Source organism: Apteryx rowi, unplaced genomic scaffold, assembly GCF_003343035.1.
Source record: "Apteryx rowi isolate R43461 unplaced genomic scaffold, aptRow1 scaffold_13, whole genome shotgun sequence".
NCBI lineage: Eukaryota > Metazoa > Chordata > Aves > Apterygiformes > Apterygidae > Apteryx > Apteryx rowi.
In genome coordinates, this window is record NW_020447530.1 from 3,111,006 (window position 1) to 3,125,431 (window position 14,426).

Genomic DNA, 14,426 nt, shown 5'->3' on the forward strand with positions numbered 1-14,426 from the left:
GGAGGGGCGGGCGCTTTAAACGGCGGCGGCGGCGCGCGCGGGTTGAGGCTTTGGGGACCCCCACAAGGGCCCCTTTGTGCAGGGCAGGGCCGCCCCCCCCCCCCCCCCCCCCCAGGGTCTCCGGCCCCTCCGGGCGCTTATCCTCGTCTCTGAGGATTAGTTCCCGAAACCGGCAGAAATGGTGCCCCCTTGTTTAGCTGCGTGCTGCACCGTTTTCCGCTCCCTGCTTTATGCAGCGCGTGTTCGGGAAGGGTTCGTGGAGCCGGCTCGCTTCCTCTGTCCTACGAATATGCACTTCGTACGTGCTCTGGGCTGAATATTTCCCTTGTCTCCCTCCCTTTGTGGGGGTGACAGCTATAATGCTGGGCTGTATTTTTTTCCATAATCTTTTTGTGTCATTCACGTTCTTGCTTCTGATTCCCTGCATTTTTTAGTTATTCTTAGTATTTTTTTTTGTTAGACAGCATGTTTCCTCCCTCAAAGCAGTTCTGTCATTTCTAAGATGTGCTCATGGTAGACGAGAACACATCTGCTTTTCTCCATCAAAGGACCACTGACAGTTCTGGTATAAATAAATCCTTGTGACTCTTAGCTCTGGATGAATTCAATCTGAAAGGGATCTATTAATGATACTATCCAATATCCGCAGCCAGTACATTCTCTCCTCAGTCTATGCACATTGGCCCTAAAATGTGAAAGTAAAAGTATGTAGCTATGCTTTGTATTATTCCTGGTCTTGCTCAGGTTGAAAACATGTTGCTGGGAACATTTTCAATATTTTGTATCTATGTTTTTCAGGGGCTAAGGTAAGCTTTCATATGTGCAAAATGTTGGGGGGGGGGGAAAGAGAGTTCCTTGCTTGAATACAGAAGGGTTAGATGGGGAGTCCTGGATTTTAATTTAAAAATAGCCTAAAATAAAATAGTGCCTAAAATGGCAGAGGGATGGACTTGATGAGTGTTTCTGATCTGGAGTCTTTGGAAAGCTGTGCCTTTCTAGGGCTCTCAGGTGCTGAGGGCCTGGCTGTCTCATCTCCTGAAGCACATTATAATTTAGTTTCTGGGAATCAGAATGTGTGTGTGTTTTGTTTTTTTTGTTTTTTTTTAACCAAAAACATTGGACTCAAAAGATGGGATAGAGCTGACAACTTGTGGCACTTGAAAAGAGTTACCCTATTCCTGAGCTTGATTCATTCAACTGGAAAAAGGTTGTGTTGCCACAAGGGCTGCTGGTGACTACTGAAATACTGAAAATGCAAACAAATACAAATAGTTGAAATACAAACCCTCGACTGTGGTAGGAAGCAAAGCCACATGGTTTGACTTGCTGGGTTACCCTGGCGTGCCTACTCCAGCCTACTGCATGCCTAGCTGCATGCCCGTTCTTGCCTGATCCCAAACTAATGAAGTTGTAGGACTCCCAGGAGCCGCATCCTGTAAACCGTTCCCAGAGCTTTTGTTCCCTTTGGATGTCATGGGTAGGCAATATGTTTTTTGTGACTGCCAGTTATGCAAAGATTTCAGAACACTTTCTGTAGTGTCAAGGAGTTAACCACTTCTAGAGTAAGCATATTTAAATTAATGTGAATGATCTGTGATGTACAGGAAGATGTAGTGTTCCTTTCTGGCCTTACACTCCATAATACTCTGTAGAACTATGCAATATCTAAATAATTGGAAATATTTGGTAATCTTTTATGCTTTGGTCTTTGGAAACTAAGACTGGATTGACGAGTGCATTATTTTCAAAGGCTTTCTAATGAAGAACCCTGGGTTTGGGAACAATCAAAACTAAGAATATGTCAAGTTTAGCAAATAAAACTGCTAAATGCATTTTTAGCAAGTTTACATTTTTACCTGTGTAGAGTGCTATGAAAATCATTAAGTTAGTGTTTAAATAGCACTTTACAGAGGTCAGTCAATTTACATTTTTAATGTTGATGGTGGACTGGTGCCCAGCTGACATGATCTTAGCATCAGTGTGTTTGCTCAGAGCTTGCCAGGCAAATGCTTGGCCTCTCAGCACTGAAATGTCTAGATTCAGTTTAGCAGACTTTTGCATGTTGTGAAAGCAGCAAGCTGTGTATAACAGCAGAACCTACCCTATGAAAGGTACCTGGCAAAATAAACTGTACCAAACGTAGCACTTGCATGCCTGGTTGACACCTTTCAAATTGAGAAGGTAATAATAAAGTATCATTTAAAAGCAAGTAATCAATATCAGTGATTAAATTGTTAATCAGTGAATTAAATTTAACTTTTGTGTTTAGCTTCTTTTGCTCATGCTCATTCCCTTTTAATCTTTTTTTTTTTTTTTTTTGATTTACCGAGTCTGGCTGTTTATTCCCCAACAGAGTTTCAGTTCTTTCTGTCTCTAATGCTAAGACAATAGCTAATGACATTATTGTTATCCAGCCTGGGTTCTGCAGTTGTGTTCTTTCAGGCTTCTTTTTCCCTGGTTGTTACTCTTCCTAATCATTATTGCCAAAATCATTTTTCTTTCTTCTATGGCCTCTGTTTGGGAGTCCTCATAGATCTGTTTTCCACAGAAGAATTAAGCTGCTTCTTCATGTTATGGTATAGTGAAGCTCTTGTATGTGACATTGTGTTCTTTTAAGTTCCTTCCTTCAGTCACTGCAAGTAACTGTTCTTTTTATGCTTTTCAGATACACTTGTCTGTGTATTTTTTCCATTATGCCTAGAATGCCTCTTAATTAAAATTATCTCCCAAAGCAGAAAAATAATGAGTTTTAATTCAGGAACTTCAAATCTGGTCTATTTTATTTTGCAACATGTTGTTCTTGGAGTAAGACAAATTGGGAAATCTGTGCCTTTAATGGAAGTGCCTCAGGAATTAAGCTCCTTATGATTAAAATGAGTACTTTTCTCTTTTTATCCAGTTGTTGGGTTTCACTGCTATTTTATCAGGTCTTTACCCATCCACAGAGTTTGGCAAAGTCTTGGTTTTTGGAGAAGATAAAAAGGGGTGGTAGAATTAGAAAAAATCCTTTATCCTTTAAAGTCCTTTAAGAATTTTTTTTTTCTTTAAGAACCAAAAAATAAAAAGAACAAAAGTAATATTTTGATGCTCATTTTTGATGTTATGTATTTGGAGTTATGTAGGATAACAGTACAGCAAAATTTGCTCAGTGATCACATCCAGAACTAAAAAAAACCTTAGTAACAGCATTTTAATGGAGGAGGATTGTTGTCTATCTGGGAAGCAACTTTGCCAGTCTCTTGAGAAAAGGGATTTCTTCTTCTTTTTTTTTTTTTTTTTTTAATCATTGGTCATGTTACAGCTACTGTTGTGTTAGTTGTTAGTAATAATAGCACAGGTTTCCTGACTGCTTAACTGTTTACCTGTGCTATTTTATTATTATTACAAGTTGGCTCTTGTATTATATTTATATCGCTTTTTGAATACTGAAACATTTTTCTCCCTCCCTCTGATTTACTAATAGCCAAATTTAATTTTTATTATCTTCATGCCTTAAAATGAGTAATTAAAGATGTTGTTAACAATCAACAAAACTCAGTGATAGAAGGAAACGCATAACACACTATTTTTAGTAGCTTAAAAAATGAGAAAAAAAATTTAACTTCTAATATAAAATGTAAAATATTAGCATTACTGAGCTGACTGTTTAAACATTTAATGATCCAAGAAATAATGTTGAGATATGACTTATGCACTAGTAAATTATCTCCTTAAGATTATTTAATGTTGCTAAGTAACATGATTTGATAATTAATTTTAAAAGGTATGGTGTATTATACATAATTGATTTAACATTTGCAATTTTTTTTTGATTTAGTCAATTGAAGAAAATGAAGTGTATTTGCCTAATGATGAGCTCTGGATCTATGAAATGGATAGCGGGTTATGGTAAACTGCATTATTTATATTTAATTAATATATAAAGTTGTTATTTATGTAGGTTACAATTAGCTATGGTGAAAAGAGTTATTTCAGTTACATAAATGAGTTCTTGTTCATGTTCCTTGGAGTTCAAATAGCAGATGTTTAATGAAGACTTAGGAACAGACATATGTACCTGCAAATTACTCTAAGAAATACATTAATTCTTTAAGTATAATTGTTTTTTCTGAGAGGATGTTTTAAATGGCCAGCTTAAGGCTCTGTTGTTAAAATAGGTGCATAAATACCTGTGCATGCATTTTGGCTCCGTTCTCCTTAGAGTAACTGTTATGTTAAAATGAATACTTAAACACTAGATACTTGTGTGCATGATCTATTTACAGTTATATATTTTTTGTTATTTCATAACTATTATGAGTGTATTTGCATACATAAATCATTTTTATCAGTTAAGCTAAATGAGAACCTGCTCTTCCACATCACTAGCAATTTAATATTTGCATCTTATATTTATTGTGTTTACATATTGTATGTGGGCAGTGATAACAATGCTCCTTTTTAGAGTTTGCCAGTGGTTTCTGTTATGCTAGTTGCTCTCAGTCTGGTAAAGTAATAGCCATTTGGGCTCAAATGTGTTTTGTGACAGCTCTTTTTTTTTTAGTCTCCCACCTATTTAGATAAAGTTTTTTGCATCCCCATATTTAAATCAACAATTTGAAATCGAGGGAAAAGGGGGAAAAATTGACGAAAAAGGGAAAACTAGATCAGGAAGGTGTCTTACTGTATGTATGAAATTCCACATCCATTTGGCCAAGGCACTGTCCTTTGAAAATAGCAGTTTGCATATGGTTAGCTATGAAGTTCTAGCACGTCTTTACTAGCCTTTTTGAACATTGTTTCCTCACTGAGACTGTGGTTTGATGTCTGCTTCTTTCGGTCTAATGGTTAGTTAAAGAAACCTCATACCCTTTCTTTCTTGTTCTTCACCACTGATATGCCCTTAGCAGTTGTACTGGTGCAGCTGTTTATATGGTCATGCAGGAAACTGCATCAGGGAAATGATCTGGGTTAAATATAACCTTTCTTTTTTGGGGGATTATTTTTAACCTGGATCAGTTCCTGATCGCATTAATTTTACAGCACAGTCATATATGTACAACTGAGTGCACAGCATGACACAGGAACAAGCAGGAATGAGAGAACAAGAGCAGAGAAAGAAGGTAGGCCTGCCTACGGCGGTGCCGATGCCAGAACAAAGGTGTTTGGAAGCAGCGCCCTGAGAAGCTGTTAGTGAGCACAGTTTGTGCCTTTCCTTTTGTTGGCTGCTTCCAGTTCTTTTAGGTTGGGGTAAGGACAAGCATGAAAATTGAAAGCTGTAGGAGTATTTTTCTTCTGTGTGGTCACCAGTGATACAATATGAAGCCCTCTGATCTAAATGCAGATGCATCAAAGCAGGGAATGAATGGAATTGATTGGGACCAGAAGTTAGAATTAGAACCAGCAGAGAGAAGAAAAACTAGAACTAGGCTTTGAAGTTGGGTGAGAAACTGTAATTGAGGAGGGAGACTTGGCTAAGGACCCAGTTGGAGAGCTCAGAGTCAGACTGGTGGAGAGCTCAGAAAAAGGAACTGGAGTGGCAGGAGAAGGGAACTTTGGCAAGAAACCGTGGGGTGAAAGCAACTGAGAATTCAGCAGCAAAGCTGGGGCACGGAGTTGGAGTGCCAGCACAGGGAGCCTGGGATTTGGCTGGTAGCCCTACAGAGTTTGAAGGTATGAAAACAAGCTGCAAATCCTAAACAAGTCACATGGTGGCTGAGAGAGGGAGAGATGTAGAGGCAGGTAGATAGATATATGTAGGTCCCTATTTTCTGTAGAAATTCGAGATTCTAGGAAAGCTGTTTTCAGGTATGGAGTGATGATTCCGAGTGCAGTCCTGGCCTAATGCTTGGGCTCATGAGTTTGGCAGAAATTCAGTTTCATCATGTAATTACGTAGTACTTGAGATTGCATGATGTTAGAATTTGTATCACAGGAAATTACTGGTTTGTAAGTGAAACTAATAAGGAAAAGGTTAGAAACTGCTACTAATTGCAGAAGAGCAGAGCCCTCATTGCTAAAACTGACACTATTGGAACTTTTTATTATACTAAATACAGTGCAAAATCCAGTTTTAGGCATGACATAATGGTTACCAAAATTAGTAAGTACTTCTGACCTTTATTTCTACTTGTGCCTCAGTTTTCAATCTGTAAAATAGCAGCAATACCATGTTCTCCTTTCAGGGTTTTTTAAAGTTAACATTAATAGTATTTCAAATTTTTGAATAATTCCTCTTTTAGCCCTTCCGATGCTCTTTTAATATGGGCTTCATCTTCAGAAAAATTAAGATGTCTCTTAATTGTATGCATAATATTCACGTGAAAGTACTGTTATACCATAGGATCTGACTTAATACATCAGCTGTAGTTTCTAGTGCTGTTTATGGCCAAAACATTGCAACTGTTTTTTATAAATGTTTCACAATAAAAGCTTTAAGTACAAAAATTATTACAACATCTGTTTTGGTTTTGTTACTTTTAGTAGGTTTGGAAGCAGCACTGTAAGCCTTGATATATATGCTATATTGCAGGACGATGCACCTAATGGAAGGAGAGTTACCCACCTCCATGTCAGGAAGTTGTGGGGCAAGCATTAACGGGAAGCTGTACATATTTGGTGGATTTGATGATAAAGGATACAGTAATCGGGTATTGTATTATTTTATTTTGGAACATACTGTATTCGAAGGAATAGTAATGCTGAACTTCTTACTGTTTTATTAGGTGTACTTTACATTTGAACTGAGAAATTTAAGGAAAAGCTTTGGTTTTGTAGAAAAAGTATATTTTTAAAAGACTTTAAGCTGACATATAACTATAGTTTTTCTTCTAACATTTAACTTCATTTATTTTACTGGGAATTTTCACTGACCCATAGCTTCAGAGTAAGACCCAGTATTTTAAACTCCTTGTTTTTATTTCTAAAAACTACTAGTGCTTTCCTAATTGCATTTCTTTTTGTTGAAAAACAGATTTGCAGCCATAATTTAAACTTATCTCCTGTATATCAAGTTTTATTCTTGCTCTTTGATGATTTCCTTTCTTATATAGTCATGTAACAATTAAAGCTAAAATATAGCTGCTACTTTCCCTAATAACTGAAGACTAGTAAGTAGCAAAGTAGAGGAAATGAGCTATTTTGTCAATTAGTGTAAATGAAGTCAGAGTCCAGTGCAGACTAGAAAATAACTGAAATGAAGCCTATAATCACATCTCAGTTTAGTACTCTGTTCACAAACACAATACTGATTTTGGTGTGATGTACTAATTAGGTTAGGCAGAACTCCTGAAAGATAATAGGATTGAAATGAGCTGTTCATCTTGCAGAAGTTTTTTGCGGGGCTTCGGTTGACTCTGGAAGGAGCAGGATTTTATTGTACTGGTTTGACAGAGCTGAGGGAAGGAAACTTGCTGCTAGTTCTCCTGCTTTAACTGTGTTTTGTGATGAATCAGGCTCTTCCTGTATGCTGTATTGTGAACTTCACTGTCGTTTCCTTTTTTAAAAGGAAGTAGGGTGTTCTGGGGGTGGTGGGTTGCTCTTACTCATTGGTGACCTGTGCTTGATTCTTCAACATCATTAATACTGAAAATGTTATTTTTTTCTTTTAAGCTGTATTATGTTAATTTGCGAACAAAAAATGGAACCTATAGGTGGAAAAAAATTACAAATTTTAAAGGTCAACCTCCTACACCACGTGACAAGCTTTCCTGCTGGGTGTATAAGGACAGGTAACACATTAAGAATATTTAATATGTCTTAACTGCAGAGAGGAAGTATTATAAAGTGAAGAGAACACAGGTTTGGGATTCGCGAAACTCTAATTCTTAGCTTGACTTGCTATGTGATTTTGTGTAACTCTTCTAACAACTTTGTACCTGAGTTTTCTCACCTGTAAACTGAAAAAATGGTAAGTATAAGCCTGCTTTAGGAAAGGATTGGGAAATTTAATTTATGTTTCTGGAATCTTTGAGATTTTAGATTACAGTCATTATGCATATGTTACTTATGTTTTTAGTTTTAACGCATGTTAAAAAAATCAGTGTAAAAAGACATTGAATTTTTGTTATTTCCTGCAATAAAATGTATATTTGATATATTTTCAAGGATTTTTAATAACATATAAATATTGACAATTGCAAGGACATTTCAGTGAGTATCTTTATCATATAAGGGGCCAATTCAGCCTAGATAATTGTGTTGTAAAAGTTACTGAGCATATTTAGAAAAAAAAATAGCTAAAAATAACTGTTTTACTCTAGATTTTATATTTACTATGGAAAGTGTCTTGATGTGGCATATCTGGTCACAAGTAACATATGGGTGATTTGATATGAAAGCTATTGTAAGCAAGTAAGAATATGATATGCAGTGAACACAATAAAATATAAATATATATATTATATAAATATAATGGGTCAGTACTATATCTTGATTCTGTAATTCTAATTTAACTGTAACGTATATGAAAACACAGGTATTTGAACAGCTTCTCCTTAGCTAATAATGCAGGATTATTCAAAACTAAGTTAATTAATCAGAGTCTCGTGTAATCAGTATAATGAAAAGGTCACCCATTTCAGGTGGCAGAATGCAACTAGCATAACCTTTTTATTTAACCAAAGTATCTGGGGACAAGCTATGCACCTTTTCAAAAGTAAACCATAAAATTTCACAAGATGTGAATTTGCAGATCAGGATGTCTTGGTATATTGCACAATGCTTTCAGTAACTCTGTTTCCCTAGGAATGTCAGTCTGGAATGACCTTCACCATACCATCATTTCCCAAATTGCCTTCTCCCAAGATCACTAACAGCTATACCAAATATCCTCAAATGTTGAAGTTAAACAAAACTTTAGGAACCATTACTTATGGATGGCCATTTCATGGGTGGAATATTAGGCTGGGAGGTGTGTAACAATACTTGCAACACAATACCCTTATGTTCAGTAGTACTTGGTTAAAAGAATCCCTTTATAAGCTAGAGAAAGGCTTTTGTGGGTCATAAGCAGTCTGTGGGCTGAACTTTGGGAATATTTGTGATAAAAATATGTATGGCTAACATATGTAGCAGAAGCACAGGAATGTCAGTGGAAAGTGATAAGAACTCTAGCAGAAGCATAGGGAGTTCACTGTCTTGTATGTTATGTGTCATTTTGAGATTCGTGTCTGAAAATAAGACTGTGATAAGCTTGTGGATGGAGGAATACAGTATCTGGACTTTGAGGTGTCTTAAACTTGCTTCCTTGCTTGTGTGGGTTTCTGTCAGGCATGTTCAGGAGTGTAATGATATTACCTTCACCTTGGTAAGGCTTTCCGTGTAGTTGTGTGCTGTATGAAATATTTTTTATTTGCTTTTGTTATTAATAGTACAGTCGGCAACCCAAAATTTGAAATTAATTGTTACAGCTTATTCATTTGAATGTTATTTAAAAAAAAAACAGCTTTAGAACTTAGACTTTTTTATTGTCCTTCTAGGCTAATATATTTTGGTGGCTATGGCTGTAGGAAGCACAATGAACTGAGTGATTGTTTTGATGTCCATGATGCATTTTGGGTAAGAGAGTTGTTACTATTCAGAGTGACTTGTCCTTTCTGATTGTCAAAACATAATCTTTTATGCTATATTCAGTAGGTATGAAAATCTTTCTAATTTTTCTCTTATTTGTAGTATCAGCAGAAATGCAAAATTTAATCTTTTACTTAAATTTGAAGCCTCAGCTGTTGGATGTTTTTTTTCCCCAGTATATTTCAAGTACCTAGTTCTAGGCTTCGAGTGCAATGAAACAAAATGCTGTTAAAGCAGATATAAAGGCACTATTTTAAATTAAATATGAAAATCCCACAAAATTTCAGAATCAATTTCCTTGAAGTAACAGTAGGGTATTCATAGCTTCACAAGTCTAACTGACAAATACTTTCAGTTAATTTCCTTTATTTGTTATCCAGAGTAAATACCGTTACTTTAAGATGCCTGGATTAGCTTGTTTCCCATAATGAATTCTTACAATTTTTAGAAAAGAGGCTGATTTAATTAGAGTCAGAGTATTTGTGCACACGAATTAACAAGAAATAGATATTCACTCAAGAGAGTATAGACCCTTACATAAATGTTAAATATTGACCTACAGAAATGCATTACTGTGTACAATCTAACTATTTATTCCTCAGTATCTTACAATAAAAATTAGAATTTATCTACTCTACTTGACTGATTTAGGAGTCTAAAGCCCATTTTCAAAAGTGTCATCAGCCCAAACAGTCCTACATGCTCTTGATGTTCAACTAGACCTGAGCTTCTGAATCACTTAAAAAAAAGTGCTAGCTTTATTTCTCAGTATTTTGATTTATTTTCTGTTTTGATACATCACTCCTAGATTTTTCTCCTTTAACAAACACAAAGATTTTAAGATGAAAGAAATACATTTTTTTAAATTTGTAACTTCTCTTTTAGGAAGGACAGATATTCTGGGGATGGCATAATGATGTTCACGTTTTTGATACAAGCACACAAACTTGGTCTCAACCAGCAATTAGAGTGAGTGTTTTTTAAGTCTTGTTTTGTGACACAATTGTGATACAGTTGTGATTTTACTACCTTTTGAATAGTTACTGAGCTCCAGAAATCGATGGTGGGAGAAGTAATTGAATATGCTTAGTATTACTCAGGTTTATAACATTAAATAGGAGGATATTCAGTGCATCTGAAATGTGGCAAATTCAAAACTGATGAGATGAATTCTTTTCACACAAGATGTTATTAGACTGGTGTTTATTGCTGTAAGGTGGTTTTGAAGTAAAAAATATAGCAAGTTTCAGACAGGTATTAGAAATCTGTATAGATGAGAAGATGATACAGTATTAAATAGCTCATCATGACAAAAGGTACTAGGAGATAAAGCTTCATATTCAAGCTTTAAAACAACTGTTGGCGATATAAAATTACTGTCAGTGCTCCCTTATTGGAAAGAAGAATCACTGGGCATGAAAATACTCCAGAAAATGGAAAATCAGTTTAATAGGAATACCAGAGGGGTGCTGAGGAACAGTGTGCAGAGGCTCCCTACAAAGCAAGCCTGGGTCCTGCAGATTTGATTGTGCAGAACTGTTTGGGTATCCTTGTACCGCCTTCCCATGGCTCTGAGTCTGGAAAGTTTCTTAGCTGGACCATAGCCATTAATCCAGGCTAGCTCTGTATTCATGATTCATCACCCTTAGCGAAGGCCTTCTGGAAACATGGTCTTCGGGGAGCATGTTGCAGAAACATGAGTTGTTTTAATGGTAGGCTGAGGTTAATGAACCCTGTCTATCTGAATTGATTGCCGTGAAGTCATTTCGTTGGCTCTCTCTGTGTAAAATTAATCTGCAAACAGGATAAACTATTACAGATAGCTGCAAGTTGACTGTATGAGAGATTATGGTCTGACTGGGGGATTTCTTCCTTCTTTTTTCCTTTTTCAAAAATCTGATAGATCAGTGTGAATGACAGTACACTGGACTAAAAAATCATGTTGTCTCGAAGTCTAGCCTGTGTTGGTTCACCATTCAGCTTTTGCAGATTCAGAGAGCAAGGGAGGAAGATACCTAACTCTTTTTTTCTATTGTTAGTTTAGGCCTTCAGCCTTTATTTATTTGTGAAGTAAAGATACGTGTTCAGTATGAGGGGGTTGTGCACTCGTTCTTTGAGTGTTGCGTGTATGCAGTTGCTATATTCCTTTCAAAGGTTAATGCTGAAAAATCTAAAAAAATTTCTTGTGATCATGCTAATTGTTAAAATAAACAGAACCGGTATTCTTCAGCAAATAAATTATTTTATTTTAATAATCTTCCAAAGGAGCATGTGTTCCCAGAGGTTTTCCAGTAAAATGGTAATGCACACATTTCTATTTATTAAAATTAATATGATAGTGTACTGCAGAGCCTCATACAATGCTGGTGAGCTTACATAAGAATTCATTAGGAAACTTTAATACCAGTTTGCACCTTGGAAAAATCAAGCTGAACAGGACATATCAACAGTAACTGATGTGTTATTGTAACTTTATGCTTGGGAGTTAAGGAGAAATTAATAGATTTCACTTGAATAAAGCATTAATAAATCAGACCAAGGGGGAATACATTAAGCATTAGCAAATGAGGGAACTGAGTTAAAGCTATCTTTGGCAATTATGCATATCATCTAATGTCAGTGGGGTCTTAGACACATCTACAAATTCTTTCCTTTTAAAATTGTAGTTCTGTTGACATAATGATACATGTTGGCCTTACTTTTGCAATCTCTGTTACTGACTTGCTGTTAGTCCTTGGCTGACACTTTGGTGATATTCTGAAGTATCTTATGTTGGTTCTTTCAGGGTGGAGATCCACCTCAGCCTCGAGCAGCTCATACATGTGCTGTGCTGGGAAATAAAGGTTACATCTTTGGAGGACGAGTGCTGGTTAGTGTTTAATTAAGACATTTTATTGGCAGTAATATTTTCTTGGCAGTTATTTTTTCGTAGCAATTTATTTTTGCAGTAGAGAAAAAGCTCAAGTGTCTTTGACCACAACCTGTATGTTTAAGGGTGGTGAGTCCAGGATGCTTATACCTTATGAAAAGAAGAGTTTCTTTTTCTCTCTATTAGTGAAGCATGCATTGCTCCAAAAAGGAAAAAACAGATGACCACATGGGAGGAGGCTATTTGTAAAATGTTTATAAATTGACAAAAATGATTGAACTGTGCATAAGCTCTGTTTGAGATACTTCTTTGAGAGTGGAGCAAAAGCAAGCCTGATGATAGATCAGGTTTTAGTAAACGATGGGATGCTAGCATTCTGTGCTTGCTACAGCTTAACAGATTTATATATCAAACTTCTTTTTCGTTCCACTTAATGAAATGCTAGCAAGTAGTAAATATAACTAGGATTTTACCTTGTGCTTTTTTTTAAAGAAAGAGGAAATGTATAAGAACAGTAATTTCTCACCTACACACCTCTGATATCCTGATGTTTACCTTCTGGGAACTGAAATTCAGAATAGCTGTTTGGATACAGTATTTTATGTTTGCAAGCATGTTAGAATTGCAAAATGAAGTTCTGAAAGGTAGGAAATACCAGGTTTCAGTTGGCTATGATCTAAAATTTTGTCATCTTTGGCATATAAGTGACTGAAGTATGGTCCTCTGGAAAAACAGCATGTGACCGTAACGTCTGGATACAAAGCTATCAGTCTCCATACATTCAAGCCAGTACAGGATGCTGCAGCATGTTATTTTGATAGCACAGGTTGCTGCAGGCACAGGTCATTTCTGTCCTGTTAAGCCTCTCATCTGCTCTCTGAATGCCAAGTTCACAGTCTGTCTTTACTTTCAACATGCTCAGTGCCCTCGATACAGAACATATGAAGCATTCCATAAAGATTGCTGTTGACAGCGCTAATCTGTGCACCCAGTATCAGCTCTTTACCACAAGCATAAGGCTTGTATGTGTAGTTGGTCCAAGACCGTATCATTTAATACACTTAAATACTGTATTGAGTCTTAAATACTGTATTGTCAAAGGCAGTGTAAGAGCTGTTTAGGATGCAGTCAGTTAGAACAAGGCTAGATTCTTTCTATGTAATCTTAACTCTTAAATTTCTTACTTTCCTTGCCCTTCTTAACTTAAAAAAAGAAAAAGAAAAAAACACTAACAGTCCTCTTGCATCATCACCCCTTTATCTGTGGCAAGGATGATTTCCTAAAAAACTCGAGGCTACTGCTGGGAAGCAAGAAGATAGGAAAACCTCTCAGCAAACTACCTATTTAATTTTTTAGCACTGGTCAGAGGAGATTTTTTCCCTGTTCTCATAAGTAGTTCTTCCTTCCTGAAACATTAAATAAATGTAAAAATTTAAGTTTGAGGCAGCAACTGAATACAAAAAAGGTATACCTGTCTTATGACTGAAAATAGAGATAGTACTAGACAGTCTTTATAAATGATAGGTGGAGCTGGCTTTAATAAATTTTTTTGTTAAGATAGGTTCTTGATGGGTTGGTATATGTACCAACTCTTTTTAAAACTATTGCAAAAATATATAGGTAAGATAATATTTTCATATACCTCTGTATGAGCTGGAATTTATCAGGAATGTGAGGAACTGAGATTCTGTAAGGCAAGTAAAAAACCTCCTAATTTAAGTTACTGTATATACTCTTCCATGTTTTTTAAGTTAAGATTTTATCTCTTTTTACCTAGAACTAATTTAGAGCCTTTAATGATATTTAGGTAGAGGATGAGACTTGATGCTTTCTGTCTCTACTGCTATGAAAAATAACAATGAAGAAGCTTCTGAAAGCACTCAGTGCTATACTTCTATCGTTTCGTTATATGAAAGAAAAGGAAGTAACTTATTTGGAAAATGTCCCACCGTGAACATATGCCAACTTCATCTTAGAAAGCTGCTATAACCTAGTGTAGGTTACTTTG

At 36.1% G+C, this 14,426-nt stretch overlaps 1 protein-coding gene across 2 annotated transcripts in view; it reads left to right on the forward strand.

Annotated features, from left to right (window-relative positions):
- KLHDC1 (kelch domain containing 1) overlaps positions 1–14,426 on the forward strand; it is a 31,629-nt gene that overhangs the window by 631 nt on the left and 16,572 nt on the right. The window contains exons 2-7 of one of the 2 annotated variants that reach the window (XM_026056162.1): positions 3,818–3,888; positions 6,512–6,629; positions 7,591–7,709; positions 9,459–9,537; positions 10,435–10,518; positions 12,335–12,418. In XM_026056162.1, coding sequence (XP_025911947.1) covers positions 3,818–3,888; positions 6,512–6,629; positions 7,591–7,709; positions 9,459–9,537; positions 10,435–10,518; positions 12,335–12,418 — 555 coding nt within the window. The remainder of the gene's footprint in view (positions 1–3,817; positions 3,889–6,511; positions 6,630–7,590; positions 7,710–9,458; positions 9,538–10,434; positions 10,519–12,334; positions 12,419–14,426) is intronic. The other variant, XM_026056163.1, reaches the window with a different exon arrangement.